The sequence below is a fragment of the Rhinolophus sinicus genome, chromosome 7, assembly GCF_057876585.1.
Source record: "Rhinolophus sinicus isolate RSI-liver-muscle chromosome 7, RSI-T2T, whole genome shotgun sequence".
Classification (NCBI taxonomy): domain Eukaryota; kingdom Metazoa; phylum Chordata; class Mammalia; order Chiroptera; family Rhinolophidae; genus Rhinolophus; species Rhinolophus sinicus.
Window position 1 is genome coordinate 34,712,155 of NC_142507.1, and position 26,081 is coordinate 34,738,235.

Here is a 26,081-nt window from a genome sequence, read left to right on the forward strand (position 1 = left end):
AATATGTAATGTCCATCTATAGACATACATTTTCTAACAGAGAAATTTCATAGGATGATCCATAAAAGATGTTTAAGCTTGAAAATATACAAAAGCAGATAAAATTTGGTGAGGAAGTAAAATGGAAAGGGGGGAAGAAATCACTATGCTATTAGACTCTATTAGGTTTATTTAACAGAGTGATGTAGTGATGATTTAGGAATTATCTTCAGAACATGGTAGATTGTCTTTTGCTACACTTAAACTTATGGCTATAATTTGTAATTTTGATTAAAATGGGTGAGGTGTACATAGTTTATAATTTTTAATGTAGAGTATTCGTGAGCATAAAAACTTAAAGAACACTAAAATAGTGTATGTAAAATTCTTACACACATTGAATCAAAGTATTGGACTCTCCAAAAGCGTAGCAAGTGATGTTCAACTGGCTGGACCAGGTTGCTTTGCCTCCTGTATTCCAATCCTAACTCTTCCTGTGTCATCATTCCTTTGTCATCTTGGCAGTATGCACCTTTCACCATAACATACTGCAAGTGTCTCAAGGGCTCTCCATGCCCCACACTTAAGGACCTCTTAGAATTTTGGTGCAGCTTGCTGTCAGTGATTCATATGGTACTGATGTGAGGACTGCATACCAGGACACTCCTCCATCTTGGAAGGCTGCAAGAGCTTCCATGGTTGAAAAACAGTGTTGCAAACAGACTTTGGAAGACTCTGTACATAGTGTATCTATGCTAACAGGCAGAGGTACCAGGTATTGAAACAGCCTATCCCCACAACATTGGTTGTCTCCTCTCTTCTACTGATAAAAGGATATCACTTTACAGGGATTACAGGAAAGAATTAATGAAGAGAGAAGAGCAGGGGGCTACAAATACTGTTGTCTCCATTTTACGAGCCAGAGAAAATAACCAGTTTCACTGATATGTAGGCACTTATCCTGGGAGAGAACTGTCATTATTCAATACATTAGTAACTACACAAAGTCAAAAAGAAAAAAAGCATACTATTTCACAATTGTAAGCTTCATTTTACCCTTGTCTGTCCCGACCCTGTTTCCTTTCCAAAGAATTGCTAATATCCAAAAATTGACTTTAGTGGCACTCAGAATGGATTCTTTTTGCATAAACAATGGTTTGCATTCAACATTAAATCTTCTTTTACTAATTAAACAATTTTTTTTCAGTTATAGTTGACATACAATGTTATATTAGTTTCAGGTATACAACACAGTGATTAGGTATTTATATAACTTATGAAGGGCTCATGCTGATTAATCTAGTACCCATCTGTCATACATACTTACTACAATATTGATTATATTCCTTACGCTAAACTTTGCATCCCCATGACTATATTCTAACTACTGATTGTACTTCTTAATCCCTTCCCTTTTTCACTCATTCCCTCTGACACCACTCCCATCTAACAACTGTCAAAATGTTCTCTGTATCTGAGTTTGTTATTGTTTTGTTCATTTATTTTTAGATTAAGTGAAATCTAAAAAAAAAAAAACAAAACAAAACAAAACAAAATTTCCACATATAAGTGAAATTATATGGTTTTGTCTTTCTCTGTCTGACTTATTTCACCTAGCATAATACCCTCTAGGTCCATCCATATTGTTGCAAATAGCAAGATTTCATTCTTTTTATGGCTGAGTAACATTTCATTGTGTGTGTATATATATATATATACTGCCTCTTCTTTATACATTAATCCATTGGTAGATATGCACATTGCTTCCATATCTTGGCTATTGTAAAAATGCGGCAATGAACAAATGGATGCATACGTCTTTTGGGTTTCTTCTGATAAATACCCAGAAGTGAAATTACTGGGTTGTTCTCTGTCTCTTGTTATAGCCTATGTTTTAAAGTCTATTTTGTCTGGTATAAATACTGCTACCCCAGCTTTTTTCATTTGTTTGTATTTTCATTAAATGTCTTTTTCCATTCCTTTACTTTCACTCCGTGTGTGACTTTTGATATGAAGGAAGCCTCTCATAGACAGCATGTGTAACGGTCTTGTCTTCTTATCCATTCACCCTTCTTATGCTTTTTGATTAGAGCACTTAATCCTTTTACATTTAAAGTAATGTTGATAGATATGTAGTTATTGCCATTTCATTATTCATATTTTTTATCTTTTTTTTTTTTCTTCATCTTCTTATAGAAGTCCCTTTAACATTTCTTGTAATACTGGTTTGGTGGTGATGAACTTCTTTAACTTTGTCTTGTCTGGAAAGCTCTTTATCTGTCCTTTGATTTTGAATGATAGCTTTGCTGGGTAGACTAATCTTGGTCGTAGGTCCTTGCTTTTCATCACTTGGAATATTTCATGTCAATCCCTTCTGGCCTGCAGTTTCTATTGAGAAATCAGCTGAAAGTCTTATGGGAACTCTCTTGTAGGTAACTGGTTTTCTCTTGCTGCTTTTAAGATTCTCTCTTTGTCTTTAAACTTTGCCATTTTAATTATGATGTGTCTTGGTGTGGGCCTGTTTAGGTTCATCTTGTTTGGGACTCTCTGTGCTTCCTGGGCTTCTGTGTCTATTTACTATGCCAGGATAGGGAAGTTTTCCATCATTAAGTCTTCAAATATGTTTTCAACTCCTTGCTCTGTCTCTTCTCCTTCTGGTACCCCTATGGTGCATATGTTGGTACACTAGATGTTGTCCCAGAAGCCTCTTAAACTGTTCTCACACACACACGCACACACACACACATATATGTTGGTACACTAGATGTTGTCCCAGAAGCCTCTTAAACTATTCTCATTTTTTTTAATTCGTTTTTGTTGTTGCTGTTCTGATGGGTATTTTCTGATACCTTATCTTCCAAATTGCTGATTCGATCCTCTGCTTCTTCTAATTCTACTATTGATTCCCTCTACTGTATTCTTCATTTTACTTATTGTATACTTCATTTCTGACTGGTTCGTTTTTATGCTTTCTATCTCCATTTTATGTTTTCTAGCTCTTTTTTGAAGTTCTCCCTGAGACCATTGAGCATCCTTATTACCAGTGTATTGAACTCTGCGTGTGGTAGATTGTCTCCATTTTGTTTAGTTGTCTTTTTTTTTTTTTTTTCTGGAGTTTTATTCTCTTCTTTCATGTGGGACATATTCCTTTGTCTTCTTATTTGGCTGCCTCCCAGTGCTTGTTTCTACATATTAGGTAGGGCTGCTATGTCTCCTGGTCTTAGTAGAGTGGTCTTATGTAGTAGAGGTACTATGGGGGACAGTGCCACAGTCTCCCTGGTCACCTGAGCCAGGTATTCCATGTATGTCCCTTGTGTGTGCCCTCCTGTTGTAGTTGAGCCTTTGTTGCTGTTTGCACATCAGAGGGAAGGATTCACTCTTAGGCTGATTGGTGTGAGGACTGATTGTAACTGCAGTGGAGGAGCTGTTGTTCGGGGGTTGACCCTACTGAGCAGGATTCACTTTAGTGGGGCTGGTGCCTGTCAAGTCTAACTGCTGGGTGTGTTCTTTGTGGAAGTCATTATATGGTGCTCTAGTTTGGTCTGAAACTGGCCGCCAGATGTGTTGGTTCTGGGGCCTCTTGGAAGGGGCTCAGACGCAGGTCAAGACCAGCTGCTGCCTGTGCCCTACCCAGAGCCACTTAGTATGAGCTACAAAGTAATCTGCAGTTGGTTGTCACTTGTGCTGGGCTTGAAGATGCCCGGGAGACACTAAGCTGTGAATGGAGGTGGGCTGCCACTGATACTGGTCTTGGGGCTGCTTAGCAAGAGGTATAGGCCACACTGAGGCCAGTTGCAGCTTGTTTGAGTTTTGTGAACTTTTGAGAGATTTTAGTTAAGTATGCAGCATGAGCCAAGACAGGCTGTTTGTATGGAAATGCTACTGGAAGGAACTTAGGTGTGCCTGCGAGTTGGGTGGCGTGGGGACTCAGGGAATCACCAGGGTGGGATGAAAGGTATTAGTTTGATGGAGATTCTAATATGGTGACCACCTGTGTCTGCATGCTGGGTGGCGGGAGGGCTGAACAAAGAAATGATGGCTTTTGACCACACTTCTTTCTGGGAGAAAACTGCCCCTCCATTACTTACCCTTTAGCCAGACCATTTGGTTCCTCCCCATGTGTCCCTGGCAGGCTTTTGAGCTGCTGTCCCAGCACTAGAGCTCAGAGCGAGTGAGTCAGTGAGTAAGTACATGCATAGGCCCTTTAAGAGGAACGCCTGAGAGTCCAGCAGACCTCAGTCTCACTCAGCTACAATCTCCACTTGTTTTCACAGCCTGAAATTATGGGGACTTCTCTCTTTATCACTGGAACCCCAATCTGGGGAGCCTGGTGTGGAGCTGGGACTCCTTGCTCTTCAGACCAAGATATCCCTCCTGATTCTCAACTGACACATGACAACAATCCAGACTTTCTGCGTCTCCTCCCTTCCTACCAATCTCAACGTGGCTTTTTCTGTATATCCTTAGTTATAGGACTTCTGGTCAACTAGACTTCAGGTGGTTCTTAATGATGGTTGTTCTATAATTTAAATGTAATTCTGATGTGGTCTTGGGAGGATGCGAGCAAAGCATTTACCTATTCCACCATCTTGACTAGAAGCTTCCCAAATTTAATATTAAATGGAGTGACATATTCTTTACTTTCTGAGACCTCAAATATTGTATTTTGCTACTTTTCTTAAGAAGGAATTCTGACCCTATTCACTACAGTTTATGTCAGATAGTTAGCTGTGGGCAGAGATTCAGCATTTATTTATGGAATACCATGATTCTCTAACTTTATGATTGATTAAAGCCTTTGACATTATTTTGGAAATAAGATACTTAAAGCACAAAGCTCAGTGACACTAACCTTTCCTCATCTACTGTTCAATGCAGACGCTCAGGCCCTCACAGACTTTTGTGTCAGGCACTCTGGGGGAGGCATCCAGCAATCTGTATTCTAACAAGTTCTTCAGGTTCTGGTGCACACAAATTTTGAGAACCGCTGAGCTATCAATCTCACCTCACCAATAGGACTTCCATAATAAAACTTAGTTACAGTTGAGAAGTTAAATAAGATTATTTCCCTTACCAAAATACATGAATCCTTATAAATAAAAGTATCATATACATGTATACCTAAAACTAATAAAAAAAGTATTATATACATAAATCTTAAATCCAAAAATTAAGGGTTAATCTAATTTTTATTATGCAATCAGGCATTTGCTTCTAGTGAGTTTCAACCACTGAGAGCCAATGACATTCTGCTAGTTCTCTAGATGTTAGGAATAAATATGTTGGCTTTATAGTCAGAGTAATGCTGGAAAGTTTGGTCTGATGCTTTAGGGATTTAAGTGACGAATGGATAAGGATGGTGAGGATTCTCATTCTAGTCATGCCCTCCTTTCCTAATTTCCCTTTTCACTGTTGGGTCTTCTTCCTTTTTCCTTAGGGAGTCGAGTGATTGATAGCCTAATCCAATGACTGTATTACAGCTGCCTCAACTAGGACTCTTTTCCTTATCATTAGCAGTTAGCCTATGGTTAAATTCACAGCTCACTGCTTGGTACAACCCCTGAGATTTAAGGGTCTGGCCTTTAGAAAATATTTAACATAAAACTGAAATCTTGACATACTGAGAACTCAGTTCTCTGCAAGGCTTCTTTAATTAATCGAATGTACTCTACCATTGTTCTGTATGAGACTGTGACATGGTGAACTGTTTCTGAAGCTTACAGAGATGTGTAGTTCCAAATTAAACAGTCACTGACGTGTACCTACACTGATTTTTTAGTACAGTAGATATGCATGAATCTGTGAATATTTAAATTCAAGCTCAAACAGTGACACAATATTCTCTAGCTTTATTTTCATAATAGAACATTTTTTGACTAATTTCAAGCTTGAAATCATTCTTTATGAAAACACACACACACGCACACACATACACATACACGGAGGAAAGAAATTTAATAATTCATTACCACTGCTGCAAAGGTAAGTTTTCTTAATACGCTTGTCAGAGTCCTTTTGTTTACAAAGTCTATTGAGTATTTTTTTAAGGAGCAGGTACAGACACTGTGTTTCCCCAAAAATAAGACCTAGCCAGACAATGAGCTCTAATACATCTTTTGGAGCAAAAATTAATATAAGACCTGGTCTTATTTTACTATATTATTAGACCAGGTTTATACTATACTATACTGTACTATACTATACTATACTATACTATACTATACTATACTATACTGTACTATACTACAATACCTGGTCTTATTTTACTATAAGACCAGGTCTTATATAAGACCCGTCTTATATTAATTTTTGCTCCAAAAGATGCATCAGAGCTGATTGTCTGGCTAGGTCTTATTTTCGGGGAAACATGGCATGAATTCATTTTCATAATTTTGAACAAAAGAAAAATATATAATATCCATACCCCCATGAATTTGATCTTAAATACTATTTGATTTTATCATCAATCTGCAGGGCCACAGTTATTTTAAAATACCTAAGAAAAGGATGTAGAACTTGATCTATGCTTTAAACCTTTGCCCTTACTCCAGTCCTTCGATGAGCTGTAAGAATCTATGAATATGGCAGCTGAGTCCCAGATGAAAAATTATGCATCTCATAAGCTGCTATTCTGCTGAAATGTCAAGCCAAGGCAAGGCTGTACCTCAAACTCAGCACTTGGCATTTTCCTTCTGTCTGCTTTGTTGCCATGAAGCAAACACGAACACTAAGGATTTGTGTAGGGCAGGTAGCAGGTGAGCTCACTGTCAAAAAATCTATTATTAGGGCTCTGATCTCCTGCACAGACCAACGGCGGCCAAACAGTGAGAAACTCAGCTTCAGGAAAGGCAATATAATGTGAAAGGGAATTCTTTGTCAATCTGTACAGGGATATATTCAAATGAGCATGATTTAAATGAGAATAGTTCTAATGGTGGGCTTCTCTCAAACTGATAATTTATAATGAAAATTGTAATTCAGCATTTTTATTTGATATACCTACTTTTGACTATTCTGCACATATAGCATATGCATTTATATAACAAGGTCTTTATCTGATCAGTTAAACTTGTGATAGTCTAAGAATGTTTTTACATATGTGAATAGTAGGCTCCTTTTTTGCATTATTTTGGTACACACGAAAAAGAAAAGACATGAGTGTGTATAAAGTAGAAAGTTCTTTGAATTATTCTTTTTGCATGATTTATCACTTTTTAAAATTCATTAAATACTATCTTTATCAGATGTTTTAGACATTTCAATATTAAAATCTAAGCTTTTATTGATAAAGATGGTTACAATAGATAGCTGAAATTACATGACAGTAGGTGTGTTTTTCTAAAACAATTTAATGCACCAATAATCATATGATTGACACATAAAAAAATCCAGCCCATTTAGAACTACTTTCTATAAAACAAATACTAATACTGCATTTTATGGTATAATTGTAATGTATAATGTAAGAACTTAAAGCAATCCTGCCAAAACCTTCAGTTGCTTGCATGTGTGAAAATAGTTATTCAAAGCAAAATTCAGCTAAAACTTCTGGTTTTCCAATGTTATATGTTTTGTCATCCTTCCCATTTTAAACAAATAGTCACTAAGCAATACATTAAAAAAATAAGTTTAATTTTCTGATTGGAGTGGGTTACATTGGATTTGTATTTACGTAATGCCCAGTAGCTGCAGGCATGCTGCTAAGTTACCACATGGTCCCCACAATTCATGCCTAAGTCATACGCTGTGGAGTCAGTGCTTAAGATTCTTTTCTAAACTACTACATTGATTCACCCAAGTTTTCTGAACTATACACTTTGTACTTACTTCCAGCCATATACTGGCACAGAGTTTAAAATTACTAGCAACACTTCTATCTTGTACCTTCATTTACTGGTATTTCTCATGTTGATTTTTCAGTGAAATCACCTTTAGGATGCTTGTAACTGTAAGAGCTCAGGTAGACTTCAGTGTCTAATAGCCCACATAACTAGGTATCAAATTATTCATTGTTTATTTGTAGAATCTTAGAGCATTTCTGGAGTATGCTATTACCATTTGTTGAGCAATACACGATCATTTCTGAAACCTTCTGCAATATCTTATATATGATTAGTAAATGTGGGTTCCTGAAATAGAGATCAAATCTTGATGGTCATCTCTGATGAATTACTCAGACATCAGTAACAAGCTTACAAGCATTAATATTGAACAAAATGTGACCGATTGTTTTAACTGAATAAGTTGATACAGAATCAGTAATTTCAAATAAGCGTCCAAAATTTGAAATTGAGAACAAGAATTCCTCTTTTGGTAAATTAAAACAAATTTGGCAAATAAAATAATGTAAAACTGTTAATTTTTCATGCTTGTAGGAAATAAATTATATTGAGCCCAAAGTATCTATCATGGTTTCAAAGTTTCTTCTTCAGAGAAATTTAGAACTTTTCCTTAAGTGTGTTTGTGTGTGTTTATAACAAACAAAATATGTACAGGACAATGAAATAACATAAACCTAAGGAATATGCCCATCCCCCATTAATAAAGAGAACATTTAAAACACAAGGAACAACAAAAACTCCTTCAAATGTGTTTGAAAGACGCTTGATTCCTGTTTCTCTGATGTAGCTGTAAATGCATAAATGTTATCCCCATGAAGTCAGCTACACAAAAGCCATGATTTCAGTTATGCTGTGCAGGCATAACCATTTCTAAAACGATCTTACCCACAGCGAGAACTTCATGTGAAAATGTAACACCCAAACTGGATAACACCATTTATGTAGTAGTAATCTCTGAGTTAGGGACTATCTTAAGATGACATTATTTGGGGACAGGGAAAAGAAAAAGGCCAAAATTTGGAATTAAAACAAGAAAAAAAATAACTAAACTAAGACTTGAAAAAATCATAAGTAATCCACTTGAAGATGGAATTGTAAAGTTACTGATGAGTGTTTCTTTCAGTCAAATAAATAAAGCCAAGGAATTTTTTCCCTTCCCCTCTCAAAAAACAAACAAACAACAACAACAAAACCACCCAATAATCTACTCAACTGTGTGGTGTTACTTGAACAAACTGTTGTCTGATATTAACAGAAACTTTCTGCATGGATGCTAGAAAAAGAAAAATCAAGTGGCAAAAAACTTACAGTGTAAAAATCTCTAGTGTCCAAAGAAGGCTAGAGAATATTGTTTCTTTAGAGTTAATGATCTAGACAGAAATACTCGCATGGTGGAGAGTTTACTCATCCTAGTTTCATGATACCATTATGACTATGAAATCACCTTTACTTCCATAATTCAACTATGAATGGACTCACACTGTGAGCATGAATTGCCAGGTATTTCTCCCACAGTTGAATTTCAAATTTATAAATCATTCTATTATGAATGTGGTTCATATATTTTGCCCCCTCCCCAGCCACACACACACACATGTGAGTTGGAAAAATAGTTTCTAAAACATTAATAACAAAGCTGAGGATGAGATCTTGGAATGAGGTGCTAACTCTCCCTCTTGATACAAATTTTAAATTGTAACAAGCGGAAATTACTTCATTTAATGACTTTTATAGGCTTAGTGACTTTTTTATTTAACAAAGAGCCCTCCCTCTAAAACAATACATTTCAGACATTTTGAAGTTAACCACAATAAAAAATGCTTTTTATATCATGACCCAGTACAGAAATTATATACATGTGTGTATTACATGTATAACTGAAAAAGGTTTGACCAAACAGTGTTTATCCTAACTGTACAAAGCATTCTGACATGTTTTCTAGTCTATTTCATTTGTTTAAAAAAATGTTGATTACAGTTCATTAAACTTGACTCCAAAGCATATTCATAAATTGGGAACCAAAGTTGGAAAAACATTGCTTTACTCTAGATTTCAGACTAATCATACTTGAAATAATTCACTGACTTTCCTTACTTGAAGTTTTGTCTCCCTAATGCTATCACCTCCCTTTATTAGTTAACGCATTTTAAAAAGAAGAACATTACTGAAATGTGACCAATTTCCTGTAGCAGATGCAATACCCCAAGTACTGCACTATCTTGCCATTTAAACAAATCAAAACCTTCCTTTCAAATAGCAGAAATTTTATTCTCAGAAAAAATAACTAAGACTGAATGAAGAGCTAGAGAACACTGAAAAGGAAAAATGTCCTTCTCTAGCAATGGAAGATATGTGTCGTATTTCAGGTGGCTATCCAAAACTTCTACGTAGTTTTCACTTAAAAAGAAAAATATGTGATTCAAGCAGCTCCTATAAAAGCAGACATTCTAGTACTCTGAGAGAACACTTGGGGGATGTATTAGCACTGTGCTTTGTTTTTGTTTTTTTTTTTAATTTTATAAAAGTGTCTGGCATATTTTGTGTAATACTCTATATTTAAGCTGCATTGGAGTCTTGAGAGCCATATTTGATAAAACTAGGAATGGTAGCTATTTTGATGTTCTCATCACTCCTAAAATTTGAAGCCATTATTATTTAATACAATTTGCTAAGCAAGGTACTAAAGGTACTTTATTATACAACTTTCTTCTATTATCATTGTCATTTAAACCATTTTTTTCAGATTCTATTACCTTCAAATTAAAGCAAACATTGCTTTAAAGGAGAAAAACTATTAATTTTTTCTTTATGAAGAAAGGCTATTTTCAAAACAGATTGCCTAACGTGTAGGGACTCAATATAGACCCTATTAGAAATGAGGTACAAGCCCTTAAAAATGTTAGGGACTTTTTGAAAGTTCCACCCAGGCTTAGCTGAGCTTATAGCCCAAGTGAATATTTACATACAAATTCATAAATCCTAGAAATGGAGTTTTATAGAAATGTTAACAGGCCTTAGGTATAGCTGAACTTGTGTTCAGGTACCGCTATAATTTCCAGTGTGTGTATGCTTAAAGACTGCAACACAAATGACTTTTTCTAATGCTGTAATTTTGTAGTTTTATTAGACTGAGTTATAGTATAGGAGAATATTCAGAAATTGCAGCTTAAATGAGAAAACGTGAATGGTGTTACTTATATAAAATACTACTGCAATAGTTCTTTTATTAATTTTTAATGCTCAGCACCCTCTGTGACCTCCTTTATTCTCTTGCTGTCAACATGGCAGGCTGGAAAAATTGAAATGGGCTGACAGAAAACATAGTGCACGTTACAGCCCTTCTCTGAAGTCTCCTGACTCTCTTCCTGTGGCACACACCGACGCAGTCCGCGTTATTCTGCATTACAATAATATTTAAGGCCCTGTGTGTGATAGCTCCGGATAAAAAGGAGCTGCAGCTGGACGCTGAGCAGGTGCTGCTCACCTGCTTTCCTCTTCCTGACATTGCAGGGATGGGAATGGCATTCAATTAAATGCAGAATATAATCATGTTTTTTCTTTTTTTAAATCACTGCTCATAGGCACACTTCCTGCTCCGAAAACATAATGCCTCAGTATGGATAGTGCTTTATTTGTGTCCATCCAGCTTATTCCAAAAGCACGTTTCGGTCTGATTCAGCAATGCTTTCTCAAGCAGTGGGACACTGCTATGTTTTGTATATTCACCGCTGTCTCTATCACCAAGGAGATTAATCCCCATACCCATACAGTCAAGAACCTCACAGCATTGTCTTTGCAAGACCAAGTTCATGTTGTCATGGCAACAGAGTACACAGGGCAAAGATGCTGAACGGAACTTTGGGATGAAAACTTCTTTTTATGTTTTAAATGCAAGCGTTTGAGGATGAAAAAGAGTGTGCAAAGGTGTGAGGCCTGCACATGTCTCATCAGCTGAAGCTACAAAAGCAACATTTTAACGATTCGTTTCGGACAGTTGGGAAAGCAAGATTTTTTGGAAAAGGTATTTCACAATTCTAGGAAAAGTGGAAACTAATCCAGACTATGAAAAAGATATAATCAGGGTGCTTATGTTTTCCTCTTAGAAGGCCCTGGTATTAGCCCTTTCTAATAAGTGAAAAGACACTTGTGACAATGAGAAATCCTGAGGAAAGCACAGAGAGTGAGAGAATAGAATTTACATTAAAACCTATGTCAGTATTCTCTCATCTTGTGCTAGCAGTTACTTGAGCCTACACACTCAAACTCCCCCATGTGTCATAATTATTAGAAATTTTAGCCAGCAATGAGTTATAACAATTAGGGATCTTAGAAGACAAAATACCCTTGCCTGTGACAAGACCTACTGAGTTTTCAGCAGCATCCAAGAAAGCAAAATGCAAAGAGAGGGCAACACCTACCAGACACTCCTCCATATGTAGTCCTCTTCCCAATGCCCACTGCTGGCCAGGGTGTGCCATCGGCTTTTAATCCCATCAGACCTGAGACAGTATTTGTGGCTGTAACACCGTCTGCACCACCTATGAAAAACACATCAACATTTACCTGCAACTTTTAAAGGGACAATTGTTAAAACCCATTCAAACCCACACAACCCAGGAAAAGCACACTCTACTTCCTGTTGAGAACATTCCATCACATCAAATGTCTTTACTAATTTCACTCCTACAATTGTGCTTAAAATGCTAGACATAAAAATTTTAATTACCACCATTGCACTTTTACAATTATTATACAGATTTAAGGATGGCAAATGTTTTGTGTTCAGTGCTATTTTATATGTAATTTACCATATTTTTGCAAATCAGAATGTATTTTCCACTGGATAGAACACAGCATATATGATTTGTAAAATCATGCATTGACTGTATGATTTATTAATCAATGGACTGTTACTAAACATATGTTTAAGGCAGTGTACTAGGCCTTATAAAATATAATGGGAACTCATAGAAATTTCACATTGTGGAAGCTGGTATCGTTTTTGCTGTTGTTATTGCTGTTTTTACTTCATTAAGGGTTCAAATGCTATTGCTGGATTGTTCCATAATGAGGTCATTTGTTTTGGAGTGGTTTGCTGTGACTGTGGTTTTGTTTCATAAGTCTTTGTGTGAAAGATGTGTTTATTAGTAAAGGTTATAAATGCTCTTGTTTTCCCTGGCCAAAGTTTGGAGTCCATTTATAAGCTTGTGCAGGTGTGAATTTACGGCATTTGTTAGATCAGCTGCTCAATTTAATACTTTTCTTAAAACTCTAAACAAAGATATACACATATATTTGTGGCTAGAGATATACTTAATATGGCTACATAATTCAGGCCCATACTTCCATAACTAGGCAATTGATGCAAGTCTGGAATTCTTACCTTCCTTTGCAGCTCTTGCAATGCTGACGATATCAGTGACATTTGGGGTCAACTTGGCAAAAAAAGGAACTTGAACAGCTTGTCTAACCCAGCGACAGATGTTCCGCACCAGCTCTGGATCCTGTTCAAATAGGTCAGTTAAATATAGAACATAATTAAAGAATTGTGATTAAAACGTGTACTGGAACAACAGTAAAGTTGGAGATGTGCAAGACAAATCCAACTTGACATTGAGCTCCATGATCTATTTCTCAAATTCCTCCTCAGTATTACACCTAGACTCATTAAGGAACTAAGGTTAACACACTTCAAGTGAACTGCAAATTCATCACATAAAGGTTACATGCCTCAAGGGAGCCTTTGGAAAATAAAATTACAAAGAAACAAATGGAAGAATGTGTTTCCCACTTCCAGTTAAATAATAGCAGCGATAAAACATAAACTTCTGGTGGTAAGTTTGGGAAACATTACAGAACGCCTACCGACCTCCTTCGTTTACATCTAATAAAAAATATTTAAACTGCTGACTCCCAGGTGAATGCTATTAAATCGGAAGCTTGTTTTCATTATTAGAAAACTTAGTCTTGCTGAAGTATATTCAGAAGAAATTCTGTGACTTCCTAATCAATCTAATTATAATGTACAGTATATGCTAATATGGAATAATTCAGCCTTGGATTATACATGAGCTGATCAGTACCTTTAGCTTACTTTTGTAAACGTTACCAAGATCTGTGCAGCACTTTTCAACATTTATCTACTTGAAAGAATTGATCAAAATGACAAAAATGAAATGAAATATCAAATGCTCATTTTTAAAAGCAAGGAATAGACATTTTCCTGTGCCTGTTTCCTGTGATTTTTCAGGCTTCTGTGTTCTCAGGGGACAAGTATAATTTAGAGGGCAATCACCTCTCCTTTCCATTGAAAATAACTGAGCGGTAGTAATGTTCTTTGATTTCAACAGATACAATAGTCCCTTTTTTCATTACTTTTAGTGCAAAATTTATTCTGACAGGTACTGATAAGGCACTTTGATAAATTACCTTAAAATATGCAATAGCAATTCATTATTGAACTTGGTAATATCTTAGCAAGTTAAAATGTTTTTTGAATAAAAGAAAAAAACCAGAAAAATATAGACAGATATTTAAACTATGAAACAGTAGGCAAGTATATCATTTGTAATTAATATTTTTATATGTAGGAAAGTTACTCTGCATTTTAACCTTTCAAATTATTTTAAGATGAGATTTCTAATGTTATAACCTTTAGAAAGAACCTTTTCACTTAGGTTTAATGTGTCTTGATCCATCATCTTGTATTCCTCTAAAACTTATGTGTTTATGTGCTAAGATACTGCCATGAGGTAATTTCTGTTGATTGTTTTTGTCTCTATTCAATAGTTTGTCTCTATTCAAAATAATTTTAACAAAAAATTCTTTGGCTTACCTCATTCTTTTTTCAGAACAGTAATTTCTTCATTAAACATAAATATTAAAAAAAACCACACTATATGGAATGCTCTACAGGGCATACTGTGCATTATGAATAGTAAAATCTGGAGACTTAGCTGTACAAATTCTAACTCATGAAAATGGAGATCTGCCCCTGCCCATGCAATGCTCATGAAATATTTATAACTGCTACATTGGCATTATGAAGGCAGTTGCATCTTTGTGACTTTCATTTTTAAGTTATGAATTTCCATGGGACTTAGCCTAGAAATGACAGTAACTCTAGATGATATGAATTGCATGTCCTTTGTGAAAGCTCTCTTTAAGGTAGAATTTGACAATAATTTAAAGATCACTTGAACTGCATAATACATGGAAGGTAGCCTAATAAGAATTACTGAAACAAATTTAAAATATTATTTGGTTCCAATTGAGTAAACACTAATAATCTGACATAGGCTTCTAAGTGGCTATCGATACTATTGACCACCATGTCTTTATAATTTACTTTGAACATTTGTCACATATTTTTCTGTTGATTCTGAATGAATGCCTTTTACTCATTATTCAACAATTTGGAATTTGTTCAAAGTTCTTTTTTTTTTTTTTTTTTAAGCATGGTCCTTTGTTAATGATATTTACTTGAATCATCCATCTCTATTTTGAGAGACCATAATTTGACCCTATGAGTAAGGTTCATAGTGTTCAGATATATTTTCCTCATCTTCCTACTTAGCCAACCAGCTGCTGACCAATCCTCATACCCAGATGAAACATAATTTGATTACCTGGGAATTTTAAAAGCAACTTCTGACCAACATTATTGTGAAAATTAATGACTGTTCTATAGACTGCAAAGTTTTGTTTGACAGGCATATTAGAGAACATTCTAATATACCACGAAATGTAGTAAAGCTAATAAGAAGATAACATGAATCTGTATACTTTGGAGAATTAAAGGATAGACTATAACATTCACACTTTCCTGGTTTCCTCACACTTTTGATATTAATGTTCAAGATCTAAAAGCAATTAATAGTGTTTCTGTATCTTGACCTTCTCATTTTCTAGTGACAGCATCACATGGTGCCGCCTTTCCTAACAAGCCAGTTTTTAGAATCTTATTGAAAGGAATAAATTTGAGACAATTTCTAATCCCCCCCCCAAAAAAAATCTTCAGGATATGACATATACAAAAGTACTACTAGTCTCAGACAAATTGAGACTTTAACATTATCCACACCAACAAAAAATATAATAAAACAAAAATAATTCTGCACTTCTTTTCTATTTCTAAGCACAAAAATATTGTGGGTACTCAAAAAAATAGCTATTATGACAAATGAAAACTCGGCACATTTTCAATTGGTTTCTTTATATAGTCATCAAAATATAGACATACTTTAAGAAATACCCAGATATAATTTATGATAGATAATGTCTAAAAGTATGAAATCCAAGATTTGTTTACAAATCTCTGTTACCTTTCAAGAAAAATGGTGGATAATCATGCAAAAAAAAAACCAAAAAACACAGCTTAACACATTTTTTAGCGTCTAATTCACAAAAAGTCTGCTTGGATCACCAAGCTTTTATCATCTCTTCCTACACATATCAATAATGCCCATCCTGACCATGATTTACAGTCTCTCCCACAGCAAGAGCTCGTGTGTTTGTGTGTGTGTGTGTGTTCTTCTTTAATGCCTGTTCACCCTTTTGTTATTCATGTGATCACCAAAGAAAGCGCGGAGGCAGCAGAATGGGCTTTTCTGCGATGGAGGTGTGCAATAGGACATGCAGGAAAGCACTGAAGTCCTTAAAGGGATGGCTGATGCACCTGGGAGCACATGGAGGTCTTGAGAGTACTACCTGAGGCAAAGAGACCAGACCAGACTTGTGAAGTGCTGACAATAGGATGAAAGCAAGCTACAGCCAAATTTGGCTTCTTTGACAATCTCAATGAGGAACAGCCCTGTGTCTGCCTGCAAAGAAGACACTCTGGAATAGATTCCTATGAACAATTACAACAGCAAAAGATAGGAAATGTAGTGCTGAGTAGACTTTGCTTTAGTAGTTTCCATTGTCCCAAACTGGTTGTTTTTAAAGCTTAATTTTCTATCTGGGCCATAAGATAATTTTTAATTCTAGTAACAAGTATTTCTCCAGTTAAACATTACGGGGATTCTGTTAATGATACACCCTGCTGCTTTTGAGGCCTCTACACTGACCTCTCCATTGTAGAACAGGCATTTCCACCTATTCCCTAGGACATCAAATCTCACTGGTTTCATGCCCTGTACAAGGAAAAAGCACTACAGAATGAGATTGTGAGAATTTCTTGATAAGCTAAATTACAAGTGAAATTTTTGACTGTAAGAAACATTTCTCTCCAATTTACCTGGTAATTTTCACTCTGTACAATTCTTTTCAAAATGGCTTTCTTAGAAGGTGACATTTCAATGAGTCCACTGAAAAATTTTACCAGTTATAAAATGTTTTCCACTAAGGAACTCCTAAGTCTTAATTCACATGACATGTCAGGAAGTAGCTAGCATTTTATTATGTCCACTTTTCTGATAGAGAGAACTGGGGCCCAGAAGATCAATCTGAGTACCTATTTCAACTTCTTAATTTTCTTTTCCATTATCATGTCCTAAACCATCATCTTCTTGAGCAAAATTGCTCCCTAAAGTGAAATTCAGCCATCAGTTGTAAACTAGACGTGTAAAGTGCTTCCACTTCGTTTATACCTGTAAGACTAGATGTAGCTTCAGAGTAGTAGGCAAAAGGGATGCATTTATCCTTCTGTGACAATAAAATGGCACAGAAAGAGTTCACTACTCCAGGTAGTGAAGTACTCCAGGTAGAATTATTAGTAAATGCAAAGATTGTGCATTGGAGTGGGGCTGTTTTCAATTAATTTATGTTGTAGCATGTGTCTTCCTGCAACGGTTTATCAGACTTAAGAATTCTAACGATGGTATAATTGCCTTGGAAAACCTTTCTGTAGTTTCTTATAAAGGTAAACATGCACTTACCAATCAACCCAGCAATTCCACTCTTAGTTATATATCAAAAAGATACAAACATGTATCCACACAAAAACTTGCACATGAATTTTCATATAGCCGCTAATTGTAAACAACGCAAATATTCATTAGTATGTGAAAGAAAAAACAAACTGTAGCATATCCACACAATGGAATATTATTCAGCAATAAAAAGAAACAAAATACCAAATCATGCAACAACTTGGAATTAGTCAAGAAAACATTAGAGTTAAAAAAGCACACAAAGGAATAAATGCTATATGTTCACATTTATATGAAATTCCACAAAGGAAAAACTATGCTGATAGCAGAGCAACGGCTGCTGGGATTGGAGCTGGGGATGAGAAGGGATTAAGTGAGAAGAGACACAAGAAAAATTTCGAGAGTACTGGAAATGTTCTATATCTTGATTGTGGTTGTGTTTATATGATTGTAGACATTTGCTGAAACACATCAAACTCTACATTTTAATGTGTTGTTTTCTATTATAGATAAATTATACCACCACAGATTTCATTTAAATTTTAAACATAATTCTAAGGATATTCAAATATAAACAGAAAAATGAAAGGAGGTGGCATTCTAGGTAATGTGGGTTCCATCCTTTCAACAAATATTTGTTGACCATAAAGCATTGTAATTGGTCTGGTACTAGAGACTAAGATGAATGGAACAAGGAAGGCAGAGTCTACTAGGAAATACAACCCAGACACACAGATAAACTGCATATCGACTGTAGTATAAAAAAGATCCTGATTAGTCTTTCTTGTTTCAGATTATTTTAGAGCATGTAGCACAGCGTTTGGTACATAGTAGGCACTCAACGAATAGCGCTGAATTGGTAGAGTTCACATTGCATAAAGTAACACCGACTTTCTTATTTCTATTTACTTAGAATAAAATTGGGTGTACACAATTGTGGAGTGAAGGATAATCTAACAAACAACTGTTTTAGGCACTATGCATCATGTTAGGCAATGGGGATTTAAAGCTGTATAATATGCTAGTCCCTATTCTTAAAAACAAACAAACAAAAATATTTCATAATCTGGTGGGGGGAATGTATATAAGAAACAAATAATGTGAATATACAATATTGTAAGTGTATAATCATGCAGTGTATGTATATGTGTGTATAAAATATTTCACACACACACACACACACACACACACACACACAATTTTTAAACTCTCCTTCTCTTGTGCCTTAAATTACAGACGACACAGAACTGCTTGTGTGTTCTCTCCTCCCCAGACATACCGCCTTCTCCATTTTGTTTCTCATTTCAGTCCTTTCTTTTTCTCTGCCCAGAATAGCCTTCACTTCTTGTTCCTTGAATAACACCCCTCAGAGCAGCCCTCCACAACCAGTCCTCCCATCCTGCCTCAGCACAGGATGGATTAGTAAATTACTCCCTTTTGAATACTTCCATAATGTTTCTTTATTACTTCATTTGTTGCAGTGTTTTATAATTATCCATTTATGTTTTTCTTCTCTCTTTCTACTAGACTATTAGTCTTTTAAGAGATATACTCTATTCTTTCATCTTGATCACCTAACATATAGTCTGAAACGTACAGTGTTGAATGGAAGAATAAAGAATTACTAAATGTGCAAAAAACATTTGCTTTTTCCCTTCCATGGAGACAAAAACAAGCAGGAGTTATTAGTTGTTCTTGCCCCACACACAGCTAATGGAGTTTGGAATCAGTCTTTTGATCTCCCTATCAGTGAGCTAAAGTACTTGGAGGGCAATTGTCCCCTCCTGTGGCCTGTCAACGCATGAAAACGTCCTGAGGTCCTAGGCTGCCCATGGTTCTCTGTGTAAATCTTTAAGACATTGAGGGTTCTCTAGAGTTTGCTCCCCTAACCCTGCTTTAACTCCTGCTCCTTGGTTCCTGAGGCATGGTGGGGAAACCTGCTTCTACTTTTACGACTAAATGGAATCTGCATTCCTTTTTCATTCCTTAAATACCATTTCCTGTGACTACAGCTAAGGCTTGATGCTGTTTTTTCTTCCTTTCAGACAGCATTCCCCTCGTGTACCATTCCTCTGACATTTCTGCTGTCAGTGTTCCTCATTCCCACACAGTCTGAGAAGTTTAAATTTTTAACAAATGGACAAGAATTGCCCTGCACTGTTTAGGTAATTTCTGACAGCTAGGTATCCTTTGAGTCACTATTTTTATCCCTTCTGATGACCCTATGGTTCTCTAGCTACTTCTCTACCAGCTCACTTTGTTAGTCCCACATGGTGGTGCTAATGATGAAAGCCAGCTCTGAAAACGGCTCGAATTTCAAATCTTCCTCTCTGCAATGTCCCTATGGAATTAGATTCAGATTTCCTCGGGTCATCTTGAACCTACTGGCTAATCCCAACTAGAAACCCACTGCCTTATCAGGCCGTGGTAATGAAGCTGGAGAAGATGTACCTGCTTAATAAGCAGGGCAGTGAACATCTCCTACCCACAGTTCCATGTGTTACTCCCGTCAATGGGAGACTATTCTTCACAGCACTACTGCTGTCTTATTGAGTAAATGCCTCCAGTCTTTATTCCAGGAACCCCACATAAATGCCTCCCAAAATAGAAGCTGAGCTCAGATGCTGTAAATTAAGGGCTTAACTTTTCAAATTGTTGAAGAATCCTATAAGCTTTCATCAGAACTGCTGAGCAGATATGCTCAGGTGACATAACTAAGATCTAAAATGTTCTTATGGAATACACGTAGGAGCAGGCAAGCGTGGAAGACGCAGGTCCCCCCTGAGGAAAAGCCACATGCCCAGCTGCCTCACCGTGCTGAGCTGACAGCCTCTATGCTCACCCGTTAAGGTCGTCCTCATCTTTTAAGATGAGGTCAGGCTTCCCATGGGTAGGTCCCAGCCCATGACAGCAAAACTGTGCTACCAGGGCCCAGGCATTTCTGTCCAACTCAGGACCCCTCTAATAGGCAATCCTAGAGTGCTCCTGTTGGGCTGGTGAAGATATTTCTCATATCTGTCTCAGGGCTGACTGCTCCCCTGGCCCAATCTGGCTTCATCCCTTTTCCTTTCATAAGTATTACTTCCCAATAAACTAACTCTCCTACAAGGTGTGATCAAAAGATACAGAGAATGCTTAAATAAAAAAATATCACTGTAAAAGACACATTGCCATTAATCCTCCTCAAAATACCCCCCACTCCTCACTTCAAACACACTTATCCCATTGTTCTTGTCACTTTCTGAAGCAGTTCTGGAAGTCCTCTTTCATGAGTGTCTTAACTTCATTCTCCATCATGACAATGCTCCATGTCACACATCACTTCTGGTATGGCAATTTCTGTCAAATAACAACATTACGGGGTGTCCTCAGACACCTCATTCCCGAATCTGGGACCTGGCACCATGCGACTTCTGGCTCTTCCCCAAAGTCAAAATGAGCATGAAAGGTAAATGTTTTGAATTGATTCAGGACATCGAGGCAGCCATGACAGTGCCACTAAAGATACTGAGGAAAGAGGACTTCCAGAACTGCTTCAGAAAGTGGTAAGAATGATGGGACAAAATGTGTTTGAAGCGAGGGGATGTATTTTGAGGGGGATTAATGGCAATATGTCTTTCATTGTAATAAATTTAAAAAAAATTTAAACATTCACCGTATTATTTTTATCATACCTCGTATGTGTCTGATTCGTGGAGACCTCACCTGACACCGCAATTTCCTACTTAGACTTGGAATCCTGTGATACGATTAGGCGACATTCTAAGAAAGCCAAAGAAGAAAAAGAAATTTACCTAATCTGAGTCCAAACAAGCCTCTTAATTCCAACTTTCCTGGAAGGTCCTGGAAACAATCAAATCTAGTTTACCCAACAATGACCAATCTGTGCTTCTCGTTAAGAAAGGGCCAATATGAAGAAGGAGGGGTAATTTTTTTTTCCCTAGGAAAAGATTGTAGTATGAGACATGGTATGGGGCAATTATTGGGTGTCCTTCATTTAGAGACAGTTCAGAGACATCTTTGGAAAGTTTAGACACCTATTTGATTGTCTGGTTCAGTACCTGCTGAAAGAATCACTACTGTGATGTGAGACGTTGGAAATGATTGTGAATTAAGGAGATGATACCTTTGCATCTGAAAGCCAGGTCCACCCATCAAGGGAGTATAGCCAGGAGAATCTGTGTATATGCTAATTCCTACCGCTGGCCCATTTTACTTGTTGATGAAACCAATTAATAGCAACCCTGTTAATAATATCATGAGCAGGTCATCTGGAAACTTCTTCCAGGTATTGGGGCTCTAATACTTTGTTCTAAAGTCTGCTTTTGCTGTCACAATCAATTCTGTTTCCTGAATTCTTGCATTTTTGGACTTATCCCTTGCTCACTTCTGTCTGGACTGGATCCCTCTGAGTCTTGACACCTGCCCGAGTTGACCTGCAGTTACCCTCCTTGCATCCATACTTGATTCATGACTTCTTGTTGGTCATTTACAGGCAATCATTCTGTTCTGATTCACAAAGATTTTCCTTTGCCTCTGCAAGTTATTTCCATTTATATTTCTCGTCTTAACTTTTATCATCCTTTTTCCCCTCCAAAATCAAGATAGACACAGGCTCCGTATGTCTATCTTCACAGAAAAACAAATGCCCTTTGAGAACCATATATTGACCACAGTTCACAGAAATTAAGATACTTCAGAATCCTCTACATTAAAACATTTTTGAAAATGGCTTATTCTTTATAACATTCTTTATACTGAGCTCCCCAAAAGACCTTAATCTTTCCTTATATATATGAGATGTGAATTCAAAGGCTAGTATTATCTATCATGCAAAAAGAGTGTTGGCCATTGTTGTTGTTGTTGTTTAAATGAGGGTATGCAGTGCAACCTGGAAAATCTTAATATATGAAGAAAGAGGTTATGTACATGCTTTGTTGATACACCAGTAGGGGTTCAAAACTGAACCAGCTGAGCCAAACTGAAACTCAGCAGGCTTCCCAATCACTGCTCAGAACACACCAAAAAGACTTTAGTGGGTAATGAAGTGCAGGGAGGCGCTTGTACTACTATGTATGGATTCATTTTAGATAAGGGCAAGTGAGTATTTCAGTGTATAATAAGGGGTTTTTATTCTTTACAGACTTCAGACAGCTTGGCATTTGTCTACTTAATGCAAAGCATTAGTGTAAACAGCGTTAACAATTGGTATTTTATACATCTATTGGTCTATTCACTTAGCCTCTGATTTCAAGGGCCAGAGTTAGAAAACAACCACAAGCACAAACCTCAGTAGCTCTATAATCCCATGTTGGTGTGAGTGATTAACCGACCCAGGAAGGAGGCTCATGTAAAGTAGCCTTCTGCCCTGGAGCGCTCACCGTGATAACACATTTAGGATGAAGAGAGTCCAGGGAAGTCATGCTTCTGTCCTGGGAATGATATGAAATCCAAGCAGAAGGAATTACTGCTCAGGCAGTTTTAAATAACATAGTGGGGAAAACGTCAATCCTTGGCAATGCACAGTTTCAGCTACGGGGAACTCATCCATAACAAGTTGGTAGAGTTCCTTAAGGGATTTCTTCCTACTGCTGCTGTGAGAGCGAGAAAGAAATATCTAGGCCTTTGTTTGTTTTGCCAGATCTGTAGACTGATTTCCCTCTTTGAGCTGAAAAGGATTTGGCGATACGAAAAGTGAGGAGACTATGAAAAGTCTTTGTGTGAAAGCGTGGGATGCGAAGACATGCGACATGACCTTCTGCAAGGGTGATATTCAGAGACTCTTGATAGATTTCACCCCAAATTTTGAGCAATCCTCATTATTTAATCCTTACCAATTAATTTTTTTTTTTACTTGTGTGGTTGATAAGAGCACATATCATAAAATCTGTGTGCGTGTGTGTGCATTAGTGTGTAGTGCTGAGAAGTGGTTTAATCTCACAATCAGAATGGTGGTTGTGTTATTTGTGGTGGTGTGTGGTGCAGTGTATCCTTACGGTATCCAACAGTGGCAGTAGTAGCAGATATCAGCACTGGTAGAGGAGACATGTTAGCTGGACAATTTTTCTGCCCATTCTCTGGACCCCTTTTGTTTCTGCCCCTCTTCTAAGCCTGCTCTTCCTACCTTTCCTGATTCTCTAACACATCTTGAATCTTGCCAATAAATCTCTTTTCCGCTTCTGACAGCCAGAATCAGTTTCTGTTGCTTGCATTTAAGAGTGCTAAATGAGACAGTCAGGTAGCCACTATCCAGGACAGAGTGACCTTATTGCCCAAATTATGGCACCCACTGCCTGACAGGCTGCTGACCTCTATTATTTAGACCATAGGTGGTCACTTTTTGCTCTGGATACAACATTGGGTACAATGAATTGCGGTCAGGGTAGCCAGGACACCTGCCTTTGTGGCAGCTTATATACAAATACCACCTCTGGCTATTTTCCTTTAGAAAGGAGCTGTGGGTGTGTCCATCTTCATGGACTGTATTGTAAGAAAATGTCAATTGCTAGTTAGCACCTAATAATTAACATGAAACTTTCCATGAAATATAGGGATTACTAAGGCATCAACTTCGTCCTCAAAGAACTTACAATCAAATTATAAACACTCAGGGCACTAAAATTTATCAGAGTGGCTTTGGGATTATAATGTGTCTCTATTCCTCTATAAATAATTTAGCATTTGAATATGTCATAATGGTCAAGCTCTCATATAATTCAAGAGTCCCTAGAAGAAAAAAAAAAATATATATATATATATACACAAACAGAATAACAGAATATATATATATATATATATATATATATATATATATATATATATATATATATAGAGAGAGAGAGAGAGAGAGAGAGAGAGAGAGAGAGATCTGTATCTCTATATATCTCAATCTCTAGCTATATATCCAGGAAAGCTTCATTTGAATGTATTAGAAGGAGCATTGATTTCTTTAAAAATGAATATGTAAACACAGAATGATAATATAGCCCATAAAGAAAAATACCATGAGGCACTGAAATTAAATTAAAATATGATCTCTCTTTCACTTTGAATACCTACATGATTACCGATTCGACAAGGATCTTTCCTTTATCCCAACTCAACTTTATGGAAGAGCCTGAAGTCTACATTGTTGATAAAACAGTTGATGAAGCTTGCATTGGGGAAAAATCTTCAAACTGCTTGATACACAAAATCATATTAGTACTAAAAACAGATGGGTATTTACTTTTGCAATATTCGACAAATGTAAAGTACCCAGAAGACTGCTAAATTTAGATAGTTTAAAATTTTGCTTTTTTTTTTCACTTAAAAACAGCATATTGTGATGAACTTTAATGGTATGTAAATAACATCTAGATGCCACTAGCACCTAATTTGTTTTTTAGAGGACTGGGCCAAAGCAGCAGCCAGCATTACAAAGCATATTTTACTCATATCTTTCCAATTGCTAATATTCCTAGATTTTAACATACAACAGTGAAAATCATAAACGTGACACACACACACTGCTTTGTCCTTTTTCTGATAAGAGGTTTGTGGAAATACTGAGAGCTATTGCATTTGGACTGATGTCTTTAATTGGATATTTGCAATCATATGCAATAAATAATGAAGTCTTTATGAACAGTTTCATTTTAGTATAAGAAACAGACATAAAGACAACCCCAATTTGCTCTACTTGAAGTGTATACAACGTGAGTGGGAACTTAGTGGTGGAGTGATTACTTTTACCCACTGTGCGTGTGAGTGTGTGTGTGTGTGTGTGTGTGTGTGTGTGTGTATTCGGGGGTCGAGGAGACAATAGTGAAGGTGACTGTAGTTTGGAATCTTGAAGGATTCACGAAATGGAACTGGCTGGAGTAGGGCCTGTGGAACAACACATGAATACACAGGAAAAGTGTGTAAGAATGCAAATGCATTTCATAAAGGGAAATAGAAAACTACTGCACATGAGGGAGCAGGGAGGATACATGGCTAAATGGTTCAGCTACAGTTTAGGGTCAGCTTCCTAAAGATTCTATGCCTTATCCTTTAGGCAATAAGAAAACGTGGAAGGTCATATATTTAGATACATGTTCTAGAAACGTGATTCCATATATATCTGTGGCTGAGTAGGATAAGATACTCAGCCACAGTGCAAGCAGGGAGACCAATGGGAAAGAGAAAGATTTACAGTGAAGGAGTGCCAGTGAAAATCAAGAACTTCAAGTGCAATGCAATATCATAAATTTTTTTCACGATTAGGGCAAACTGGAGTTGCGGAATGAAAATTGAGACTAATTCTGTGCTTTGTCATTGCTGGGGCATAGCGATTTCATCAATCAAGTTTGGAAATACAAGAGAAGTAGGTTTTTGAAGAAAATGATGATTAGTTTTAGATACTTGA

The 26,081-nt window shown here is 36.7% G+C and overlaps 1 protein-coding gene across 1 annotated transcript in view; it reads right to left on the reverse strand.

Annotated features, from left to right (window-relative positions):
- The window catches only part of DPYD (dihydropyrimidine dehydrogenase), a 797,040-nt gene that overhangs the window by 230,087 nt on the left and 540,872 nt on the right, over positions 1-26,081 (reverse strand). The window contains exons 17-18 of the mRNA XM_019747023.3: positions 13,204-13,324; positions 12,239-12,358 (exon numbers count right to left, since the gene is read on the reverse strand). Coding sequence (XP_019602582.3) covers positions 12,239-12,358; positions 13,204-13,324 — 241 coding nt within the window. The remainder of the gene's footprint in view (positions 1-12,238; positions 12,359-13,203; positions 13,325-26,081) is intronic.